Here is a 25318-nt window from a genome sequence, read left to right on the forward strand (position 1 = left end):
GGGGGCGTGGCCAGATCACAGCAGGGAACAGCTCAATGTAAAGTATAGGGTCGGATGCCGACCGCAGATGTCTATGCCCAGGGCTGCCGTATTTGCAGAGTGTAAGTGTCGTGCAGCTACACTTACACAATAATTGTTTATATAAACAAACATTTTTAATACAAAAAATAAAATGCGGCACCTTCCCTTTAAATCCTGAGATATACATACACATGAGAGCATTTTTAGAGCAGTAAAACATTGGTATTATTTTGTCTTATTTGTGAAATGTTGCTCTTAGATTATATGAACTAGCTGCCACCTAACAATGTATTTTATATTCACTTCTCCACTTCTAATGGATTTTTTTATCATGTATTCAAGAAACGTGAGGAACTTTCACTTCTACAAGATGCACTGCTAAGTCGAGCAGTCATTCCCCCAGAAGAAAGCAGTGGTGAACAGCAGACACAACAAGACATAGCAGAGGAGTTGGAGGCTTTGGCAGCAAATATTGATTATATTAACGACAGCATTCAGGAATGCCAAGCAATAATTGTTCAAATGGAGGAAACCAAAGTATGTCTGATACACATTGAAATAGATAACTGTATTTTGTCCACCCATTTCATTGTCAACTTCTAGCAGATGTCAAACATTGTTTCAGTTGTTTTAAGGGCTTTTCTACTTTCAGGAAACTGGACCCCATATACTTTAAAATGCCTAAAGTAACAAAAAGAGCAGAGATTCACCCTCCCTGGGTCCTGCCAAGGTCTCTGGCACTGCTCAGGTATTGGTGCCTACAGGGGTGACATCACAAAGACAGCAGTGTACATCTGCGCTGTAACCAATCACTGTTCTCAGCAGCGCTGCTGAGCTCAGTGATTGGCTACAGTGGTAATTCACGCTGTCGACGTGACATCAACGTTGGTACCAAAACACAGATAACTGATCAATGCTGGGAACTGGGGCTGAACCTGAGGAGGGTATGTATCTGCTCCGTTGGTTATTTTAGGTATTAAAGGAAATTCATCAGTAGGATCAACCCTCCTTAGCCATGTATGTGGGCATGTAGGTCATAGGAAAATGAATGAAATGATATCTTTATATCTGTAATCTAGTATTTTATTCCAGAGTAATCCACATTTTCTTAATATGTAAATAAGCTGTTAAGATCTATGGGCTGAACATATTTTTCTGAGAATCTGCCTCCAGAGCTTATTTTAACCCCTTAAGGACCACTGCAATAGTGGTCGCCAGGATGACATTAACTGCAACTTTGGGGCTTCCAGGGCTGACTACCCCCAGCAGTGACACCCCACTTCTGTAAGGCACCCACCGAGAGGAGGTAACGACAAGCTTAGGAAGCTGACAGTCTATTGATGTACGAGGCCTGGTGACTTGATTGTCCCAACGTGGATTCTTTAAACATTTTTGAGGGTTCAGTGATGGTCAATGAAACATCTCTGTATGTTAGGGCTGGCGGAACGCACCGAGTAAATATAACGATAGTAAAGGTGCGTTTGCAGCCCGGGGTCCACCGTGCAGGAGTGGAAACTGCTGCTAGTTAATGGCGGCACTATATGGCGGTACTACACCAGAATAGACATGGGTTGCATCACCCGGTCTGTATAGGAGCGAACTCGTGTCGCTTCGCAGAGTTGTAGGGAATCAAGGAAACGATGTGCCCTGTTAGCTGTCACAGGGAGCAGCAAATGAATACTAGTGGGATCCCTGCAATTCACCCCCACTATGCTGGTGATTGACCCCGCTCTGACACTCGGTGGCTTTTGAGCCCACGCCTGAGGACGCCCTGAGTCAGATGCAGAGATCGAGCGGGAGTTCCCACCCTACACTGACCGATTGTCAGGAGTAATTGAAGATAGCAGCACAGAGTGTGTACAGCACCGCACTGGCTAAATATGTCCATTGATTAAAGGATACAATGTAACAGCATTAAAGCAGGTCATCTCGAGTATAAATCATATATATGTAATGAATTAACACTTGTTATGTTATCAAGAGAGAAAAAAAGCCTCAGTGCAGATGTAGACACTATAGGGTCAGTCTAGATTAAATTTGTATTTTTTAAAATAGTTGTAATCACATTGCATATTATTTTCACCCAAATGATATCCTCTATAATATACATCATCATCCACAGATACTGTTATATTATGGATCATCTGTCAGATGATTTATATAAAATAAAACTTTCTGTATGAGATAAATTCAGAAACATAAATATTGGACTCTCAAAATAAATGATGATTCTATAAGATCGATACATATTAAATATGCATTATTAAAATTTGTTGAAATTATATTGCATATTATTTCCACCCAAGTTCTATATTTTATTAGACAGTATCCAAATAAGACATCATCCATCATTCCTGGTTCGTACGTCCTATTGCATCATATATTAAGGACTTATAGATCAATATACTGTATCTCTCAAATTAGTTCTGCAAAGCCCATGTTATCGAATAATGTTTTGTGGAATATGTTGGTATATCCCTCATATTCACTAATCACCACAGGACACGTGCTCATAGACCATATGATCAACTCATATTGCTTTTGTTATATAATTCCAAAAGAGGGGAGAGAAAAGGAGATTATATTCATAGGAGTTGATTACAGTATTTAAAATTATGCGCATCTTAATCACATTACCTAATGTGATATTCCTTCCCCAAATACTACGGGACAATTCTGTTGTTGATGATAGATAGCACATGTCTGGATTGTCCTCAATAACAATAATAATGATAATAATAATAATAATAGTATATATATACAGTGGGGCAAAAAAGTATTTAGTCAGTCAGCAATAGTGCAAGTTCCACCACTTAAAAAGATGAGAGGCGTCTGTAATTTACATCATAGGTAGACCTCAACTATGGGAGACAAACTGAGAAAAAAAAATCCAGAAAATCACATTGTCTGTTTTTTTAACATTTTATTTGCATATTATGGTGGAAAATAAGTATTTGGTCAGAAACAAAATTTCATCTCAATACTTTGTAATATATCCTTTGTTGGCAATGACAGAGGTCAAACGTTTTCTGTAAGTCTTCACAAGGTTGCCACACACTGTTGTTGGTATGTTGGCCCATTCCTCCATGCAGATCTCCTCTAGAGCAGTGATGTTTTTGGCTTTTCGCTTGGCAACACGGACTTTCAACTCCCTCCAAAGGTTTTCTATAGGGTTGAGATCTGGAGACTGGCTAGGCCACTCCAGGACCTTGAAATGCTTCTTACGAAGCCACTCCTTCGTTGCCCTGGCGGTGTGCTTTGGATCATTGTCATGTTGAAAGACCCAGCCACGTTTCATCTTCAATGCCCTTGCTGATGGAAGGAGGTTTGCACTCAAAATCTCACGATACATGGCCCCATTCATTCTTTCATGTACCCGTAACAGTCGTCCTGGCCCCTTTGCAGAGAAACAGCCCCAAAGCATGATGTTTCCACCACCATGCTTTACAGTAGGTATGGTGTTTGATGGATGCAACTCAGTATTCTTTTTCCTCCAAACACGACAAGTTGTGTTTCTACCAAACAGTTCCAGTTTGGTTTCATCAGACCATAGGACATTCTCCCAAAACTCCTCTGGATCATCCAAATGCTCTCTAGCAAACTTCAGACGGGCCCGGACATGTACTGGCTTAAGCAGTGGGACACGTCTGGCACTGCAGGATCTGAGTCCATGGTGGCGTAGTGTGTTACTTATGGTAGGCCTTGTTACATTGGTCCCAGCTCTCTGCAGTTCATTCACTAGGTCCCCCCGCGTGGTTCTGGGATTTTTACTCACCGTTCTTGTGATCATTCTGACCCCACGGGGTGGGATTTTGCGTGGAGCCCCAGATCGAGGGAGATTATCAGTGGTCTTGTATGTCTTCCATTTTCTAATTATTGCTCCCACTGTTGATTTCTTCACTCCAAGCTGGTTGGCTATTGCAGATTCAGTCTTCCCAGCCAGGTGCAGGGCTACACTTTTGTTTCTGGTGTCCTTTGACAGCTCTTTGGTCTTCACCATAGTGGAGTTTGGAGTCAGACTGTTTGAGGGTGTGCACAGGTGTCTTTTTATACTGATAACAAGTTTAAACAGATGCCATTACTACAGGTAATGAGTGGAGGAAAGAGGAGACTCTTAAAGAAGTTACAGGTCTGTGAGAGCCAGAAATCTTGATTGTTTGTTTCTGACCAAATACTTATTTTCCACCATAATATGCAAAAAAATGATTAAAAAAACAGACAATGTGATTTTCTGGATTTTTTTTTCTCAGTTTGTCTCCCATAGTTGAGGTCTACCTATGATGTAAATTACAGACGCCTCTCATCTTTTTAAGTGGTGGAACTTGCATTATTGCTGACTGACTAAATACTTTTTTGCCCCACTGTATATATATTTACAGTCGTCTCCAAAAGTACAAGTCATATTTGACCAATAGACCTTAAATGGTCATCTCATAGGAAGCAACCAATATTGAGGTTTTTATTTAAAACATACGGATAAAGAGTGTTAAGCCTGAATATCCACTTACTCTCTTTTTTCAAGGGTATCGAGTCCATATCACCACCTCTAATATTTAATTTTAATTGACAAACTGCCCACCACTTAAGTTCTTTTCATCGTAATCAATGTTTATTCTTAAAATACGGTATCTTGCGATTTCTCTCTTGATAAAATAACAAGTGTCAGTTCATGACATATATATGATTTATACTCAAGATGGAATGCTCAAGCCTTGATGCTGTTGCTCTGCATCCTTTAACATTTCATCAATGGACATTTATAGAAATTCATGAGAATTCTACTTCATAGTCATCATGACTAATTATTTGTATTGACAATGATGTTATTTGATATAATTTTAGTTCCAAATCCCTAAATATACAATTAGGAACTCTTTATGGGTAGATTGGTCTACCCGTCTGTCACTCATGACAGGAAGTATAAATATTTTGAAGATGTGGCCGACCCTGCCCTTAGAAAAAGCCAGTATACCTGCGAAACGCGCGTCAGGGACTCGTGTCCCGATCTAATGCTAGGTGTGATTTGAGATAGGGTCCTAATATTAGGACTGTATAGTCAATGTAAATTGTAAATAATAGTACGGCATAATAAGTCCATGGCAGGCTGTAAGACTGCCCGAAAGAGCATGCTGTTCATATTCCACCCCGGGTATCCATTTATTGAGACCATGCCTGCAACGATCAGCTGTTGCATCCATACACGATTGCTCATGCTCACCGTGTAGACATTGATGCGGCTTGCGTGGTGGAATTACGACTGCAATGTCCGATTGAACTGACCGTATTATTACACTGCATATATAGACAGTGGTCTCCTATGCTAGCCACATATACACTGGGATCTACCCATGCGTTGGATCTATCTACAGCATGTCTTTTGATTACCATATATAGCAGTGCAGCTGCACTGTTATAAAACTATTGAATATACCCTATGCCAGCCCTACATTAACCAGACATGATTTATTTAGTCTGACCAGCTGTGATATGCACATTTATAATGGCTGGGATTATATAGTGGGTGCAGTGCACACCTATACCTGATAATGCATGGTTCTCACATAGTTTGGGATAAGTAGATATACTATTTACTATATGAGATTATTATTATCGGAGACCCTATATATAATTTATATGGAAATATAACAGCCTGACCAATTATTATTTTATGAGGCTAATGGTTAGGAATCCTATCTAAAGACATATACCACTTTCACACCTAGCACAAATTGGGATTTAGTGGATCATAGCTGTGATGCAATCCTCATAGCTGTGATCTTGTATATATCCATAATGGATGCATTGAATTTCATGGTGTTCAGTATTTTTTAGTATTAAGAAAGTATAAAAAAAAAACCTGATAAAAATATCGCTGTAATCACAGTGATCCGAAGAATAAAGCCATTTTATCCCTTATACCACATCATGAACGACAAAAAATAAAAATTTGAACTATTCTTGTACTGCTCTCCATATGTTCATTGTGCCTCCCAAAAACCAAAATAAGGCTCGGCTCACATTTCTTCTTTGCTCTACGCTGAGCGCTTACGTCATGGTTTCCATGTAAGTCCCGAAAACCGAGATTCAGACAAAACCCCTGACCAAACCATTCACTTATAAGGCAGATGGAGTCACTTTGGACTCCCTCTAGTCTCTGTACTGGTGGTGTCACATTATTTTAGGCGACTTTTTAGCGCCCAAGTGTAGACGCCCACCATGCTCTGCACATTTAAAAAGATGGATACAACTGGAACATACGCTAAACGGATCCCAAAGTGTCTCCATCTGTCTCATTAGAGTAAGTGGTTTCATCAGGGGTTTGGTCTGAAATGCATTTTTGTGGGATTTATGCAGAAACCCCGATGTAAGTGCTCAGAGTAGAACATAGGAATGTGATCCCAGCCTTGTACTGAAAGCGATCAAAAAATATTATGTACCACAAAATGTTACCAATAAAAACCCTAACTTATCCCACACAAAACCAGCCCCCGCGCAGGTTCGTCATTTGTCACTGGAACTATAGGGGGTTCCCACGTTAATGGTCGAACAAAAACTCTGGAAAAGCAACATGCCTCCCGCCCCCTCAAATAAAATCCAGTGACATCTTTGCTCCCAAATCCAAATGTCCCCCTCCTTCTGAACCCCACTGTGCCTAAGCCACAGCAAGAGGCCAAATGTTTGGCACTATTGGAATCAGAAAAGAGCACAAGCTTAACACAATGTATGTGGGTGTTACAATATATGGAGCACTACACTCTTTGGGTGCACAATGTATGGGTACTAAACTGGCATATTTGCAATTCATTCAGATATCCCATTTTTGCAATGGGGTCATTTTGGGGTTTTCTTGCTGTTCTTTCACCTTAAAGCTCTGCAAATATCGCCCACAAACTATTCTAGGGCTCCAAAAGCCAAATATCGCTCCCTCTCAGCCCTGACATGTGGCCTAATAGTAGTTTTTGACTACATATGGGGCACCACGGCGTTCTGGAGAAATTGAGCAATAAATTGTGGGGTCCAGTTTCACCTATTAACCCTTGTGTTAATGACAAATTTGCAGCAAATAAATAAATTATTTTTACTACTAAAATGTCATATTTCCACATTCCAATGTTATAAAATGCTGTGAGGCATCTATGGGTTCAAAATGCTCACTGAACCTCAAGATGAAATTCCTAAGTGGTGAAGTTTCAAATATGGAATCACTTGTGGTAGTTTCTGCTCATCTGGCACCTCTGTGGCTTTGTCAATGGCATCCACAATCTGCTCAAACAGACTCTGCATTCTAAAAGCCAAGTAGTGCTCCTTCCGACCAGCGCCATGTGCTCAAACAGTAATGTACAGCCACATATGAGGATCTGCCACATTCAGTAAAAACAGCATAACAAATTACAGGGTCCATTATCTCCTATTCCTCTCATGTAAATTATAAATTTGGTACTAAAACAGTATTTTAGTGGAAAAAATATATATTTTTTTCGTTTTCACATCTAAATGTTAAGTTTTGTAAATCACCTATAGGTTAAAAATTCTCAGTACACCACTAGATAAATTCCTTGAGGGGTCTAGTTTCCAAAATGTAGTCACTTGTGGGGAGATTCTGCTGTTTTGACACCTCAGGGGCTCGGCTAATTGGGCCCACAATCTGTTCAAACGAAATCTGCATCCTAAAAGCCAAGTAGCACTCCTTCCCCTTCCATCCATGCCATGTGCTCAAACAGTAGTGTACAACCAGATATGGGGTACTGTCACGTTCAGTAAAAACTGCATAACAAATTATGGGGTCCGTTTTCTCCTATTATCTATTTTGAAAATTACAATTTTGGGGCACAAACATTTTAGCTGAAAAAAACTTAATTTTTTGTTTTCCCATCTACATTTTAAAAAGATATGTGCAACACCTATGGGTTCAACATGCTCAACGCACCCCTGATGAAATTCTTGATGGGTCTATCTTCCCAAATGGAGTCACTTAGCTGTGCAAATGAGACATGCTGTCTGCAATCTATTCCAGCCAAATTTTCATTCCAAATACCAAATGTCGCTCTTTCTCTTCCGAGCCCTAATATGTGTCCAAACAGAACTTTTTGACTACATGTGGTTTATCATTGAGTTCAGAAGAAAGTAGGGTACTAACTGTGGGGTCCACATTTTCATGTTTCTTCTTGCAAATTTGTGCTCCAAAATTCAAATGTTGCTCCACACCTTCCCTGCCGTTTGTCCAAATAGAGGTTTCTGACCACATGTGGGGTAACAGCATTAATGCACAATAAAGTAACCTTTAACAGCGACATCAAATGAGTGACAATAACAACAATTGCACGTTTCTCTCTCTCGTTTGTAGGTCATTAATAAATCACTGTAATGTAGCATAACATGCTGCTATAAGCAAGTTTGAAATGCATGTGAAACAGATTTCATGTGTTATATGAGTTTAAAGAATGCACTCGGGGCTGACATCTTGGTTTTGCAGCAGTAGCAGGGCACTATCAGTGTCAGATTACAGCACCCCATGGACATATGAGATAATAGACCGGCGCTGACCCTATCTGTAACATTGCAGCAGCATTAGCAGTGAGCTGGGCACGCCTCTGTGGGCTGCACAACTCATTGCTGTAGGTGTGACTAGCTGCCATTTTATGATAGCCCTGTGCTATCTGCCGAGCTCCATTTACTCTCTATGGCAGGACAGAAGAAGCGCTCACTGCTCCTCTGTACTCCAGACAGGCACACATCCTCTGCTCCTCACATGCTGCCCTGTGTGCTTCTCCTGCTGTATCTCTGCCTCCCCCTCACACACAGTCCCTGTGATCTCTGGTAAGCTGCACTCACAGCCTGCAGAGAGGGAGGTGACACCTGGAGAGAGAGAGCAGGGCAGCTGACAGGACAGGGATTAAGGTGGGGGAAGGGGGATGGCAAGAATGTTATTCACAAAAAATGCTGCTGAGCCCACTGTGTTCTGCTCCTCTGTAAACAAGCTGTGCCTCTGATGCAGTAACTGCTGGTGATAGCAGGTCACAGGGCAGTCACACACAAATTGGTGCTGCCCTGTGATGCTGCTCTTCATTCTGCCCCAGGGATATTAGACCACCCAAAAGGGGAGGGAAATGGTGATGTCAGCAGTTACTGCCCCAATTTTCCAGCAAAGAGTAAAGCTGCTAAATCTTACTATAGCTGCTTGAGGTCTAAAACGGAAAATGCTCCCCCTAGTGGTAAATATGTATATTTGTAGAAAAATATGTAATATTTTTCATATAGAAATGTTTGCAAACAGTGCAAACATTGCATTAATACATTTTAATTACCGGTACTATTTTAAGCTTAATTTCACAAAAAAACAAAATACAAGAAAACTGGTGGCACCTTCCCTTTAAGGAGAATTATAGTGATTATACAAGAAATAGTAGTAAAGAATATAGTAATAGAGGAACTCATCCACATGGTGTGGGGCTTTGTGTCTCAATGTCTCAGACATAACTTATAGTGGAAAACTAAGGCTATGTGCACACGTTGCAGATTTTGCTGCGGATCCGCAGCGGATCTGCAGCTGCGGGTCTGCAGTAGCTTTCCATGTGTTTACAGTACAATGTAAATCTATGGAAACCACAATCCGCAGTGTCCATTCTGCGGAAAAAAACATGCGGAAACGCTGCGGGTTACATTCCGCAGCATGTCAATTCTTTGTGCGGATTCCTCTGCGGTTTACACCTGCTCCATAATAAGAATCCACAGGTGTAAAACCACCGGTGGAATCCGCACAAAATCCGCATAAAAACTGCAGTAAATTCGCAGTAAATCCGCAGGTAAAAGGCAGTGCCTTTTACCTGCGGATTTCTAAAATCTGCTGCGGAAAAAGCCGCAGAGCTCATTTCAACGTGTGCACGTACCCTAAGGTTAACATTATTGGAGGATCTCCCATAAACAGCCTTTTTTGAAACTACGAGTTGGTCCAAAACTATCATGCAAGCGTTTACGAATGTGATGAGATTCAAGTTCTATAAAACTCTCCAAAGTGTCAAACAAATCTTGAAAGCTTTGTTCTTTTTGAAGAGATGCCTCCACCAAATCCATCTTTATGAAAAAGGCAAGTTTTCACAAACAATGTGTATGGGGGAAGGGGGGGAGTTGAGAACTAAGTCATCTGTCAAGAATTGTTTTGGATCCTGCTGCTGCCGTGTGTAAAAGTTTGCTTTCACCAGGACTGTACTGATATGTTTCAGCGTCCAGATACTCGAAAATGGCCCATATAGGAACAAAGGGGGTGAAATTGGTCAGGTGATTGGATACAAAAGCATGGATCTTTGTTCAAAAGGAATGTATTTCAGAACAAGACCACATGCACTGGCATAGGTCAGTCTCGGGGGCATTACACTAAAAACAGAGATTTTGAAACATTTCTATATATCGCTCTGAAGGAACAAACTTATGGCTAGTAATCAATCGTTGTAAGAAAGGTTGGTGTAGTGAGTTCTCGTATATACCTCAACCATTTGGTTACTGATGCTGACTGGGTGACTTGGTCTATTGATTTGTTAAGGAGCTTATAATATCTTGACATTTGGCTTTTTGAGAGCTGAGATTGTGAAAAAAATATCCTTAATTGTGCGTTCCACTCTGTGTCAATAAGGTGGGACAGAATAGTTGATATACATGTCTTAACTTGTAGATAGGGGAAGAATGCAATCGAGATTTTGGGTATTTAGAATTAAGCTTTGAAATAGTATATGTCATTGTGAATTATCTAATAAATTATCAATAGATCCAAGTCCCATTTTATACCAAAGGTAAAAAGTATGATGAGATTTTTTCCACTTTGGAAGTTAGGGTTTAGAATTAGTGGGAAGAGGGTGAAATAGTTAGGGTGTAATGACAATAATTATCTAGTCTTCCTCCATGCTCTCCAGGTTGAAATTAATAAAGGATTGATTTAGGAGTTATCGGGCAGTTGGGAAAATGGCATTTGAAGTTCCGATGTATGAGATATAGGTTATCACAAAAAATGAGTACACTCTTAACATTTTTGTACATATTTTATTATATCTTTTTTTGTGACAACACTGAAGATATGACACTTTGATACAAAGTAAAGTAGTCAGTGTACAGCTTGTATAACTGTAAATTTAGTGTGCCCTCTAAATAACTCAACACACAGCTATTGATGTATAAACCATTGGCAACAAAAGTGACTACACCCCTAAGTGAAAATGGCAAAATTCTGTCCGAAGTGTCAATATGTTTGCGTGGCCACCTTTATTTTCAAGCACTGCCTTAATTCTCATAGGCATGGAGTTCACTAGAGCTTCACAGGTTGCCGCTGGAATCATCTTCCACTACTCCATGACAACATCACGGAGCTGGTGGATGTTAGAGATCTTGCGCTCCATCACTGTTCATTTGAGGATACCCCACATATGCTCAATAGGGTTTAGGTCTGGAGACATGCTTCGCAAATCCAGCCCCTTTACCCGCAAAGCAGTGGTCGTCTTGGAGGTGTGTTTAAGGTTGTTGTTATGTGAAAATATTGTCCTGCGGCCCAGTTTCCGAAGGGAGGGGATCAGGTTCTGCTTCATTATGTCACAGAACATGTTGGCATTCATGGTTCCCTCAATGAACTGTAGCTCCCCACAGCCAGCAGCAATCATGCAGCCCAAAACCATTAACTCTCACCACTATGCATAACTGTAGGCAAGACACACTTGTTTATGCACTCTTTACTTGGTTGCCACCACACACGCTTGAGAGCATTAAAACCAATAAGTTTATTTGGGTTTCATCAGGCCACAGGACATGGTTTCAGTCATCCATAATCTGCTTGTCTTCAATACATTGTTTGCGGGCTTTCTTGTGCATCATCTTTAGAAGAGTCTTCCTTCTGGGACGGCTGCTATGCAGACCAATTTGATGCAGTGTATGGTCTATGGTCTGAGCAATGACAGGCTGACCCCCTACCCACCCCTTTAAACCTCTTTAAGCAATGCTAGCAGCACTCTTCTTGAGTTGACAGATGAGGCTAGGTAACAGAATTTATGTAAGTTCTGGAAATGACATAGCCTGTATCAGTTACTGGGATGTAGTTTTGTGCTAGAAATGTAGATTGTTTAAATTACAAATAAGGCTGGTTTCACATTTGCGTTTTTTGGCGCTGCATTTTAGCGCAAAAAAACGCATGCGTTTTTTCTCCTATATTTAACATTAAAAACGCATGGGTTTTTTTGTATGCGGTTTGCCACGTTTGACGACGCATGCGTCGTTTCTCTGCTTGCGTTTTGTTGCAGAAATGCAACATGTATTAATTTCTAGAGGCGTTTTTTTACCGCAAAAAAAGCATGCTTTTTTTGCTGCAAAAAAACGTATTGCTGTCTGTTACAGAACCCCCAGCACCAAGAATATGTTATGCAGTGTATATTATGTATAAAAGGTTCCATGTGAAATGCATCAGTCCACAGGCTGCGCCCCTGGTCAGAGGGGACAAGATATTGTCCTTCTGACCTCCCCCACCTTTGTAATTCCCACAGTAAATATCAGCAGGCTCCGGCCACCTGCGGCTATTGTAATGTATGTCTGGCCTGCTTTTTCTATTGGCCTGCCCTGTGTATCTGTGTTATATATTCTGTGTGCTGTGAATAAAGTGTGTTCTTTTAGACTGGAAATACGTGGAGTAGCAGTCTGCTTTTATATGCTCTCACGTAATCAAGGTATTCCAGCCAGCGTCCTTCATTCAGAATCCAGCAAAAGCAGAGTGGACCTCCTGAAACACGGGGGGTGCTGAAAGAGTTACTACAGCACAGTAGACCCCGTTACACTGGTGGCAGACAGCGGGATGTGATACCCTTTCTACAGGAGGAAAGGAATGAATAGAAGACAACTACCAGAAGTTAAAGAGGACTACATTAAAAGATCTGGTGGAAGCCCAAGGGTTAATCGCCAGCAACAAAACAAAAGCGGATTTGATAGCAGCCATCATGGAACACGACAGTGCAGCGCCCCCCAATGTGAACGTGGAGGAGACTGAATTCCAGAGGGAGGTAAAGAACAGACTGGCGTTCTATGGCCCAAACCCTGCAGTAGAGATCATACGAGAGGTGATGGCTGATGTGCGTACTGATCTGAAGGAAGAGATGGTCGAGCGGACCAGGATAGAGCTAGCCAAGATGGAGATGGCAGAGCGGACCAAAGTGGAGCTGGCCGAGATGGCAGAGCGGAGAGAGGAGAGTCAGCGAGCAAGGGGAGCTCTGGCCTCCGCCCAGGTACCTTCAACAGTAAGCCACAAAAAGATCCAGTATAATGCCTTCCGACAGTTGGGGTAGGCAGAGGAAGACGTTGATGACTTTCTGCAGGACTTTGAGCGGCAGTGTGCCCTTCATCAAGTGAAGCCGGAGGAACGGATTCAGATTCTGGCCAGCAAGCTGACAGGCCGGGCAGCGGACGCCTATCGCACGGTACCTGATGAGGACTGTAAGGACTATGAGCGGATCAAAGAAGTGATCTTGGCCCAGTATGCGCTGACACCAGAGGCATACCGCCAAACGTTCCGCGGACTTATAAAACGAGTAACCGATACCCACGCTGAATGGGCCTGTAAATTACGGCGGTCACTGCTACAGTGGGTACAAGGGAGCCAAACAACCACTAAGGAGGACTTCCTCCAGCTCTTCTTGTTAGAACGATTCTTTAATGGACTAAACCCCGAGACACAGGAATGGCTTCGGGACAGGCGGCCAATGACTCTTGAGGAAGCTGCTCGTCTGGCCGATGAACATCATGACGCCAGGAGGCCTCAGTTGTCCGGATCAAAGATGGTCACTAGGGGTCCGCCCATGGACCTGGAGGGCCCCAAACCACCGAAGATTGTAGGGGGACCAGCTAGAAACCCGGCCTACCACAGTTCCCCTGGGGCGCGATGCCACACCTGCCATCAGCTGGGCCACCTGCAAAGACAATGTCCCAACCGGACTCAGCATACCCAGTGGCCAAAGGCGGGAACAGCTACCTTCCGCCGGGCCGCTGTACACTGCTACCAAGGCGAAGCTGACCCGGCATTGGGGGCTACAACTAACCAAGGGGTGGAAGACATGGAGGAAGTGCTGCATGAAGTAGACCCCGTGCAGGCTGCCCGGGCAGATAATCGACAACAGCATCGACAGCTCGTGTGGGTTAATGGGAAACGCATGCAGGGAGTAAGAGATTCCGGAGCAACTTTGACCTTTGTGAAGCCTCATCTCGTCCAGGACCAAGAGAAGACGGACCGGACAGTGGCAGTCCATGTAGCAGGGGGAGCCATACATCAACTGCCCACTGCCAGGATTCACCTGAACTGGGGAGTTGGGGATGGCCTTGTTGAGGTCAGCTTGATAGAGGATTTCCCTGCAGACGTTTTGCTGGGAAATGACTTCGGGCCCATGTTGTCTGCCTTCTCGGTTGCCCCTCTAGCTGAGACATATCCTGTTACCACCCGGAGACAAGCTCGAGCTGCGGAGGCGGAATCACACTCAGAGGAGGCCCAGGTAAGACATCCCAGCCCTACACGTATTCCGATAGCCAGACACATTTCTTGGGCCACCCCAGATGAATTTAAGAGGGAGTTACTTGAGGATCCTTCATTGGAGGGATATCATGGGAAGGCACAGGAGGGGAGAGGGGTACTGGAAGGGGAACAGTTTATATGGAAGCAGGGACTCCTCTACCGGATCACAGAGCAGCACCACACAGGGACGAGCCCCACTATAAAACGACAGCTGGTAGTTCCCAAGAAGTATAGGCAGGAGTTACTGTGAATCTCTCATGACATACCCTTGGCCGGGCACTTCGGCGTCAGTCGCAACAGGCATTGTCTGGCACAAAACTTCTTTTGGCCGGGGGTAACCTATGATGTTCGTCAATACTGCCAGACCTGTGACAGTTGCCAGCGCATTGGCAAGAGGGAAGATCGATGCACGGCCAAATTACGCCCCCTCCCCATTGTGTAGGAACCATTTAGCCGAGTAGCGGTCGATCTGATAGGGCCGTTAGCCAAACCCAGTCCGTCAGGGAAAAGGTATATATTGACAGTGGTAGATTATGCCACACGGTATCCAGAGGCGGTTGCGTTACCTAACATACTGGCAGAGACGGTGGTGGCTGCCCTGCTCCAGGTTTTCTCACGGGTTGGATTTCCCCGGGAGATTATCTCAGACTAGGGTACCCAGTTTACAGCAGAGGTGACCAACCAACTGTGGAAGCTGTGCGGCGTAAAGTCCATTGGAAGCGCCCCGTACCACCCGCAAACCAATGGGTTGTGTGAACGCTTTAACGGGACGTTAAAACAACTCATTGGGACTTTTACCAGGACCTACAGGGACTGGGAGAAATTCTTGCCTCACCTCCTGTTTGCCTATCGAGAGGTGCCCCAAGAATCCATGGGGTTCTCCCCATTCGAACTGGTATACGGGAGACGGGTAAGGGGACCCCTAGACTTAGTGCTAGAACTCTGGGAAGGGGAGGGCATCATAGAAGGGGTACCTATTGTACCCTATGTGCTGGAATTCCGGGACCGCCTACAGGAACTGACCCAGGCTGTACGTGGGAACATGCAGGTGGCCCAGCGGCGCCAGCGCATATGGTACGATCAGAGGGCCAGAGAGCGCACCTTGGAAATAGGGCAGATGGTCCTGGTGTTAGAGCCCGCTAGGCAGAACAAGTTCCAAGCTGCATGGCAGGGGCCCTACCAGGTAGTGGGGAAAATAGCCGACACCACCTATAATGTCGCCGATTGTGACGACCCCAAGGTTATCCGCATGTTCCACGTGAATATGCTGAAGCCCTATCGGGAGCGCCCTGAAGAGGTAGTGGCCATCTGTGCACCTGAAGCAGAGGATTTAGCCGGACTTCCCTTGCCTGATGTCTTAGGGGAGAGGACTCAGTCTAAAACATGGGACCAGGTACACTAGGGTGAAGACTTAGACCCCCAGGAGAGACAGCAGGCGGAGGAGTTGTTGAGGCAGCGACGGGTACACTCACCTGGCACAACACAAGGTTGAGACTCAGGATCAGACCCCCCTGCGACAACCCCCCTTCCGCGTCCCTGAGTCTGTACGAGAAGGGATGCGACAAGAGATACAAGAGATGTTGCGTTTAGGGGTCATTGAAGAGTCAGATAGTCCCTGGGCATCCGCCGTAGTGTTAGTGCCCAAGAAGGATGGGACTACACAGTTTTGTGTAGACTATCGTAAGCTCAATGAGAAAACAGTGACGGATGCGTATCCCATGCCGTGTGTGGATGACTTGTTAGACCGGCTGGCAGGGGCAAAGTATTTGACCACCATCGATCTATGCAAAGGCTACTGGCAGATTCCACTTAGTCCTGATGCTATTCCCAAGTCGGCATTTGTCACCCCGTTTGGCTTACTCCTGTTTCGAGTTATGCCAAACAAGTGTCACATGGGCAAAGCAGAGGTTCAGTATTTACGGCATTGGGTGGGAAGTGGGAAACAGAGACCAGAACCAGCCAAGATTGAGGCCATAGCCAAATGGCCCACCCCACGCACTAAAACCCAGGTCATGGCGTTTCTAGGGACAGCGGGGTATTATAGGAAATTCGTTCCCAATTACAGCAGCGTGGCCAAGCCCCTCACTGATCTGACCCGTAAGAACCAACCCCGCCAGGTAACCTGGACCCCAGAGTGTGAGGAAGCCTTCCACCAGCTAAAGGACGCCCTCACAAATACCCCTGTATTGGCCGCACCCGATCCAACTAAACGTTTCCTTGTTCACACAGACGCTTCTATGTTTGGATTGGGGGCAGTACTAAGCCAAGTCGGGCCGGACGGCCAAGAACACCCGGTAGCTTACCTGAGTCGGAAACTATTGCCCTGTGAAGTGAGCTATGCGGCCATCGAGAAGGAGTGCCTGGCAAGAGTATGGGCACTCAAAAAGTTACAACCATATTTGTATGGACGACAGTTTTCCCTCCTAACAGATCATAATCCCCTAGTCTGGCTTAATCGGGTCTCCAGAGACAACGCCAGATTACTGCGGTGGAGTTTAGCCCTACAACCTCTGGACTTCACCATCCACTACAGACCCGGCAAACAAAACGTTAATGTTGATGGACTAAGTCGACAAACGGAACTTGTACCAACCCCATAAACTTCGGTCATCCCCAAACTGATCCGTTAAGGATCAGACTGTGTATGCCGATCGTGTCGCTGAAAAGGGGAGCCGTGTTACAGAACCCCAAGCATCAAGAATATGTTATGCAGTATATATTATGTATAATAGGTTCCATGTTAAATGTATCAGTCCACAGGCTGTGCCCCTGGTCAGAGGGGACAAGATATTCTCCTTCTGACCTCCCCCATCTTTGTAATTCCCACAGTAAATATCAGCAGGCTCCGGCCACCTGCGGCTATTGTAATGTATGTCTGGCCTGCTTTTTTTATTGGCCTGCCCTGTGTATCTGTGTTATATATTCTGTGTGCTTCGAATAAAGTGTGTTCTTTTATACTGGAAATACGTTGAGTAGCAGTCAGCTTTTATATGCTCTCACGTAATCAAGGAATTCCAGCCAGCGTCCTTCATTCAGAATCCAGCAAAAGCAGAGTGGACCTCCTGAAACACGGGGGTGCTGAAAGAGGTACTACAGCACAGTAGACCCCGTTACACTGTCTATGTAAACGCATGCGTTTTTAGCACATGTGTTTGGTTGCGTTTTTAAACGCATGCGTTTCCATAGAAAAAAACAAGTCTACACACTGATAAGCCACCCCCCACCATCAAGGTGATAAAGTGATCCAAACCCTAACCCTAATCCTAAACCTAACCCTAACCCCCAACCATCAAGGTGATAAAGGGATCCTAACCCTAACCCTAACCCTAGGGATCCAAACCCTAACCCTATCCCCCACCATCAAGGTGATAAAGGGATCCTAACCCTAACCCTAACCCCCCACCATCAAGGTGATTAATGGATCCTAGCCCTAACCCTATCCCCCACCATCAAGGTGATAAAGGGATCCTTACCCTAACCCTAGCTATTTCTAGTGGGTTTTCTAGTTGATTTTGATGATTGGCAGCTGTCACACACTTCTCATCATGCGTTTCAAAAAACGCGAACGCAGGAAAAAAAAAGCATGTAAACGCGTCAAAACGCCGCGTTTTTTTTTTACCGCATACGAAAATGCATGCGTCTAAAAAACGCAGCGTTTGCACGCGTTTACATGCGTTTTTTTCACCACCTGCGTTTGCGTTTTTAACGCTGCGTATTTAAATGCAAATGTGAAACTAGCCTAATAATGTTCCAATTAAGGTGTCAAATTGTAATCTTAGAGAAAAAAATGCTGTTTCAGAATCAGTTACTTGTGGGCACTGGGTATCAGCTGTAATCAAAGGTTCAAGAATACATTCAAGTTATATATCAACCATTAGAAGGTGGTGTTGCACAACAAACACAAGCTGTGTAGCTGGGGAGTTTTCTGCTTTGAGACAAGTTATTACCAGCTTTATGGCCAATTTAGGTTGTTCATGAAACTGCGCTTTTTCTTCAACCTTGGGACAACCTAGATAGATCGATTGATAGATAGATTGCTTTGTATGTAACCCCTTTCTCATGTACAGCACCATGGAATTAATGGTGCTATATAAATAAAATAATAATAATATGTAAATCAAGGAAACTATCTGCCTTGTCTTGAAGCATGTATAGTAATGCCCTGTTTCCCAGCTCCCCTACCAACAGCTTCAGTACCTATCTCCTGAAGGAGTAGTTGTATTTCAGAGGAGATCTCAGGAGGATGTTATACCTCTCTGGATTATAGCTAGGCAGATGGTCAGGCAAGCAGCAGGATGGCTGGGATGTGCTGTACTCACTGTTCAGGATCAGGAGTACTTGGTAGTTACAGAAGCAGGCAGAAGATGCAGGAGACCAGCAGCCTTAGTCTAAGGGCTGACAGATGGCCCTTGTGAAGCCTGAGATCAGCCCTAGTCCCAACAGTAAGATGGAATCAGCAGGAAGGTGATTCTCAGTGTGCACTGTGCTTAGCTGCAGCTAAGGTGTCAAGAGTGCCAGGAATGTTTCTGTGTTCCTTAGGCCTCAATATGACCAGCACCAAACAGGCAGTGTTGCAGTGCAAACTATGCACTAGGACTCCAGGGCTATGAAATATTCGGCTCCCTCAGAGAAAACCAGATCATCCTGCATATGGGGAGCTATGTGAGGGCCCATACTGCACATAGAAGGCTATGTGGTGGCTCATCCTGCTTATATGGAGCTATGTGGAGGCTAACACATAGGAGGCTATGTGAGGACTCGTCCTGCATATAGGGGCTATCTGTGGACTCATCCTAAATGTAGGAAGATTTGTGGGGGCTTACACTATATATAGGAGGCTATGTGAGGACTCGTCCTGCATATAGGGGCTATGTGGGGGCTCATCCTGCATGTAGGAAGATTTGTGGGGGCTTACACTGTATATAGGAGGCTATGTAAGGACTCGCCCTGCATATAGGGGCTATGTGGGGGCTCATCCTGGATATAAGAAGCTATGTGGAGGCTAACACTGTATATAGAAGACTATCTGAGGACTCATCTTGCATATAGGGGCTATGTGTGGGGCTCATCCTGCATATAGGAAGCTTTGTGGGGGCTTACACTGTACAGTATATAAGAGGCTATGTGGGGCTCTTCCTGTATAAAAGGGTTATGTTGGGGGTCACCTTGAATATCGGGAGATATGTAAGTGTCTCATCCTGCATATATGGATACATGTGGGGGTCTTATCCTGCATATAAGGAGCTATATGAGACCTCATACTGTTTATAAAGAGCTATGTAGAGGCTCATTTAAAAGCTATATTGGGAGCTGGAAACACAGCATTTACACTAAAAGGAGCTGGAAACATAGCATTTACACTACATTTGAATCTGACACTAATGTCCAAGCAAAGTGGATGTGATTTCATAAAAACTCCACCTTCAGTGCATCTAAAGACACTGTGTTACCATGCAGTTTGGGGCTTTTTTTCGTTATTAAAAAATGCGCATGTCAAAAAAACATGGGGTAAAAGAAATGCAGCAAACACACAATAATTTGTGAAGATTGTTATTTGATCGTGTGCTGAGGACACCTGCAAAAAAGTGCAGAAAAAAAAGATATAGTATTTATTCTGTGTGTGAACACAATCTCACTGTTACATTTTTATTATTTTTTAAGGGTTTAATAGAGAAAAATAAAATCAATCACACAATTTTTTTGCTCCATTTACCAATCACCACAACTAGTCTGATAACTTTGTTATGCTATTTCCATGTTGTTTGCTGATTTATATTTTTTTTAAAGGGCGTTAAAAATATGTTTGTAATTAGTTTTCATTATGTTTTTAGTAATTTTATAGGAAGAAAATAATCTGTATTTTATTTTCCCTCTAAAATACCGAGACATACAAATACACTGCTATGCACAGATATATATCTATGTATCAGTATAATATGCCAGTGGGTTAATTGCCTGCATAGGTTGTTTCTCAAGTGCTTCAAGTAGAGAAAATCCTCCCATACTTGTTTTAGCTGCTGCCTAAAATTATACAGGTTGTGGATTTGGTTATCGGGTAAACCAGATCTCAAGAAGAGACAAATATTTGTAATTGCTTTCATTATTTTGTTGTAATTTAATTTTAAAGGAGCAAAAAGATCTGACTGACTCTTTCTTTACATCTAGAATACAAGGACATAGCCTTACACTGCTAGGTATAGATGTATTGCTATGTACCAGGATAATCGGTCTTTGGGTTCACTGTCTGCAATGCATCTACAAGTATACACAATTCTCCCATATTTAACTGTGTAGGCTGTATCTCATGGCTTTAGCAACTGCCTATAATGATAGCGGTTGTGGGTTTGATTCCTGGGGAGACCACATCACCAGAAAAGAAAATTGTTTAATTAATTGTAAGTGTGAGAGATGTCGGTCCCTCCCCTCAAGGAGGGATTACAGAGCGATGAAGACTTTACACAGAGAAGTGAGTGAGGGGAAGTTAGGACAAAGCCCTGATGCACCAGGACAGTCCCACTGATTTCGGGACGGTTGGGAGCTATAGACTTACGAGCACTTTTAATGCCCACTTAGCTACATTTCCAGTATTTGTATCTGCTAGTTGGTGTAGTTATTCTGACTCTTCAAGGCAGTATGAGTTTGTAAATCCTTAGCCATCAATCCCTTAGATAACTGTATGATTGTTGTACTCACATGCAAAGCATCCTCAGATAGTTCCAACTCTGCCACACTGACTTGTCATTAGAGTCCAGGAGAAGCAGGAGTTGATTTTATCTGAAAATCTTGTATTAAGTACAATGCAGCAGGTGGAAAGAGTAATCCCAAACAGAGAAGTATACATGTATATCCAAAGATGGCTACACCAAACTAATAATGAGGAAGAAGGGAGGAGCAAGGGCTAACATCAACAACTACAGGGGAGGAGAAGGGACAAACTTCAAAAGGCAGGGCTTCTGCCTAGCAACAACAAAATGTAAAGCACAACATAGAAAACCCACAACAAGCTGTTCCCATTCATGGGACTCAACAGTAGTAGATAGTGAATTCAACTCATTTAAGCTTATTAAACATCCCCTAACTAAATAATATGTGGAATAAATAAAAATATGCATGTATTAAAAAAGTGTTAAACGAATGATGGATATAATTACAAAAAACTTAATGTATAACATTTCTGATCATTTAAAAAGGCTTAAGAATTTTTTTTCATGGATATATATTTAAATATTTTGTAGGAAGATCTGGACTCAACAGATACATCAGTTGTTATAAGTTCCTGTTCCTTGACAGAAGCCCGTCATCTTCTTGACAACTTCCTGCGTGCTTCTATAGAAAAGGTAAATAAAGATGTGCTATAAAAATGTCACAACATAAAAATAACCGATTTTACTGCACTTTTTCAGCATATTTTGCTGCATTTTGGTGACTAAAACAAAATTTATTAAACCTGTACTGCGGACAAATCACACATCTGCACTGATAAATCACAGCAAAAACATATACAGTAAGTAAGTTTTGTTTTATATGAAAAATATTTAGAATTGAGAGTCCTCAGTGGTTGATACCTTTTAATGGCTAACTGAAAAGGTGGTAACAAATTGCAAGCTTTCGAGACTACACAGATCTCTTCATCAGGCAAGACTAAAAGAAATTCTGAAGAATCACATATTTATGCACAACATAGCACAGAAAAAAAACAAAAAAAAACCCATGGATAAGACAGCTGACATGAAGCAGAATTACCATGAGTGATAAACAGTTATGTCCATAAAAATTGGACCAGTTCAATGTTTTATTGTCCTCTGATTGGGGTCTGGTTCTGTTGTGATGACCGCTCATAGTCTGAGGGGCAAGTTCCTTAGTTAATGTAAAAAGACATAAATCCATGTGACACATTCATTCCTGAACTAAGACTGTCAAAGGTCATCATCAGTTTGTATTCCCATACTCTTCTGTCTCTCTTAGATTTGAAGCTACCTTTTAACACAAGTAATTTCATGTCCATAATGTTATGATTTGGGAGACAAAATGTATTGCCACAGCTACATCCATTCTTTTTTCTCTTATTGTGTTGCAGTGAGAATTCATTCTTGTTCTAAGCTTTTGTCCTGTCTCCCAGACCCCCAGTTGGACATTTAGTACAAATAATTAGGTACACCACATTAGAAGTGTCGCAGCTGAAAGTACCTGGTATCTTGTAGTCCTGATGTGAATTTTTCAATCTACTGGCTAACACGGTACCAAGATATATATCTTTCTTGTTTTATATGAAGCATTTTCACTTCCATTTAGAGAAGGTCTTGATTGCAGAAAAAAAAAACACTTCAAAAACATAGCTTTAATAATTTATTTTTATGAATTAACAAAAAGCAAAGTGAATAAAAGAAAGAGAAATCAAAATCAAATCAATGTTTGGTATGATCACACTTTCCCTTGAAAACAACATCAATTCTTCTAGGTACACTTGTGCACAGATTTTGAAGGAATTCAGGGATGATGTTCCAAATATTTCACATTTTAAATGTTTAGTCCAGAACTGCTATTTTTATTCATTTCAATCCTTAATGTTTTTGTATTTTGTTGAGTCACTTGGCCTTTTTTCTATGTTGAATGTATGAGTATTTGGCTGCAACTCTTTCATTAACACCACTTCTGGACATGTATATGGGTCTAGCCGAGTCCCATGGGTTGTGGCAAATATTCAATGTTGCCCATTTTATATGCTTCTTTAAAAGAGCTTGAACTGCTCATTTTGAATCTCAGTCTGTTTTGAAGTCTTTGCCTTGACAAGGCCTAGCTGATGTACCTTGTGTCTTGTTTCTCTGCACAGTGTATGACATGAAACTGTCTTTAAGAACCTCACCTTTGTAGCAGAGTTTGGTTGTTCCTCCCTCAGTTTTAAGCCTCCTACACAGCTGATTCTGGTTCAGTTAATACCTATCATTCAATCTACTGTTCACATGAAAATGATTGTCATTATCACCTGTTTAGTATAATTGGTTACACATACATCTGACTGTAATCCTACAAAATCCCTGACTTTGTACAAGTGTACCATCAAAGACCTTGCCCTGTCCTGGATTGCCTCATACCTTTCTGACATTTAGCATTTCTCACTCCCACACCACCTCCTCACCCCACCTACTCTCTTTTGGAGCCTCTCGAGGCTCTGTCCTAGGGCCCCTACTTTTTTCCATCTATACCCTTGGTCTATGACTAGAGTTGAGCGACCTTGACCTTTTTAGAGTCGAGCCGGGTTTCGCGAAACCCGACTATCTCAAATGTCGGGTCGAGTGAAATCGGCCGATTATGGCGAAAAGTCGGGATCGACCGAAACACGAAACCCAATGCAAGTCAATGGGGCAGCATAGTCGGCAGTGAGTGGGGGCCAGGAAAACACCTAGAGTGCCCATTTTAATGTCAAAACCATCCATTCTTCTTAATGAAGCTTGTCAAGCGTAATTTACCTTATAATAATTGGAAGGCATTTGAAATTGGGGGTCATTTGGCTAAAGTTGTGTGGGGTAGGGCTGGTTCAAGTAATTAGTGGGCCCAGGAAATCTGGACCATGTCACGGCAGTGGAGCAGGGAGAGGTAAGTATTTCAACTTTGCAAGTGCTGTGATCCTGAGCAAGCAGGGGGGGCCCACTTGTTGGCATTGGCACTGGCACAGGGCCCCTCAAAGTACAGCGGTGTGTTTGCACGGCGGGGGCGCCTCCCACCGGCAGCAACACTTTTGCGTACTATGAGAGGCCCTGTGCCAGTGACGTCGCCAACTAGTATTCCTCCCCCCACCTGATGAAGGAACCTGCACTTTCATCTGCACCTTCCTCTTTGTCCCCGTGTAAGGTGGTATGGTATGCGGGAAGAGCAACCTGACTTTCAGCAGGGTCACAATGTTGTTGTGTAGCATGCACGGGGAATGTTGCGTTATGGGTCAATGTACCAGCAGACTCATCTATCACTGGCTGGGCAATGGGCACGATGAAGTGGAAACACAGATATAGGCCCAAAGAATAAAGTGGGCTAAATGCAGTTCAAAATTGGTAACACAGGAATAACCAGGGGGCATTGCAGTGGAGGACAACTGGAATGAGAGGCTGACACAGAGAGTAGGGCCAAATCAGTAAGTAGTCGAAATGCAGTTCAAAATTGGCAACCGTAGTAAACAGGCGGCACAGCTTTGTTCAGTGGAGGAGAACAGCAAGGAGTGGCAGACACCGATAGTAGGCCCCAACCCAACTAGTAGGCCAAATGCAGTCTAACATTAACAACTACTTAACGAGAGCCTGAAAATGGAATTTCAGGACAGGAAACCAGGAGAACAGCAAGGAGTGGCAGACACCGATAGTAGGCCCCAAACCAACTAGTACGCCAAATGCAGTTGTTCCATTTAACCACAATTTAATGAGAGCCTGAAGATAGAAGCTCAGGAAAGGCAACCTGGGGAACACCTTGGAGTGTAACACACCATCTCTCTCCACCCCATACCCATTTTGTAGGCCTAATGCAGTGTACTTTTCTACAACTACTAAACGAGAGTCGGAAGACCGAAGCAATGGCAAGGAAACCTGGGGAACACCTTGGCGTGTAACACACCATCTCTCTCCACCCCATACCCAATTTGTAGGCCTAATGCAGTGTAGTTTCCAAGAACTACTAAATGAGAGCCGGAATATCGAAGCTCAGGAAAGGCAACCTGGGGAACACCTTGGAGTGTAACACACCCTCTCTCTACACCCCATACCCAATTTGAAGGCCTAATGCAGTGTA

At 43.2% G+C, this 25318-nt stretch overlaps 1 protein-coding gene across 3 annotated transcripts in view; it reads left to right on the forward strand.

Annotated features, from left to right (window-relative positions):
• Positions 1-25318, forward strand: part of KIF21B (kinesin family member 21B) — a 764016-nt gene that overhangs the window by 377385 nt on the left and 361313 nt on the right. For all 3 annotated transcript variants that reach the window (XM_069756481.1, XM_069756482.1, XM_069756483.1), the window contains exons 20-21: positions 364-558; positions 21781-21882. In XM_069756481.1, the coding sequence (XP_069612582.1) occupies positions 364-558; positions 21781-21882 (297 nt within the window). The remainder of the gene's footprint in view (positions 1-363; positions 559-21780; positions 21883-25318) is intronic.

This window comes from Ranitomeya imitator, chromosome 3, assembly GCF_032444005.1.
Source record: "Ranitomeya imitator isolate aRanImi1 chromosome 3, aRanImi1.pri, whole genome shotgun sequence".
Classification (NCBI taxonomy): Eukaryota; Metazoa; Chordata; class Amphibia; order Anura; family Dendrobatidae; genus Ranitomeya; species Ranitomeya imitator.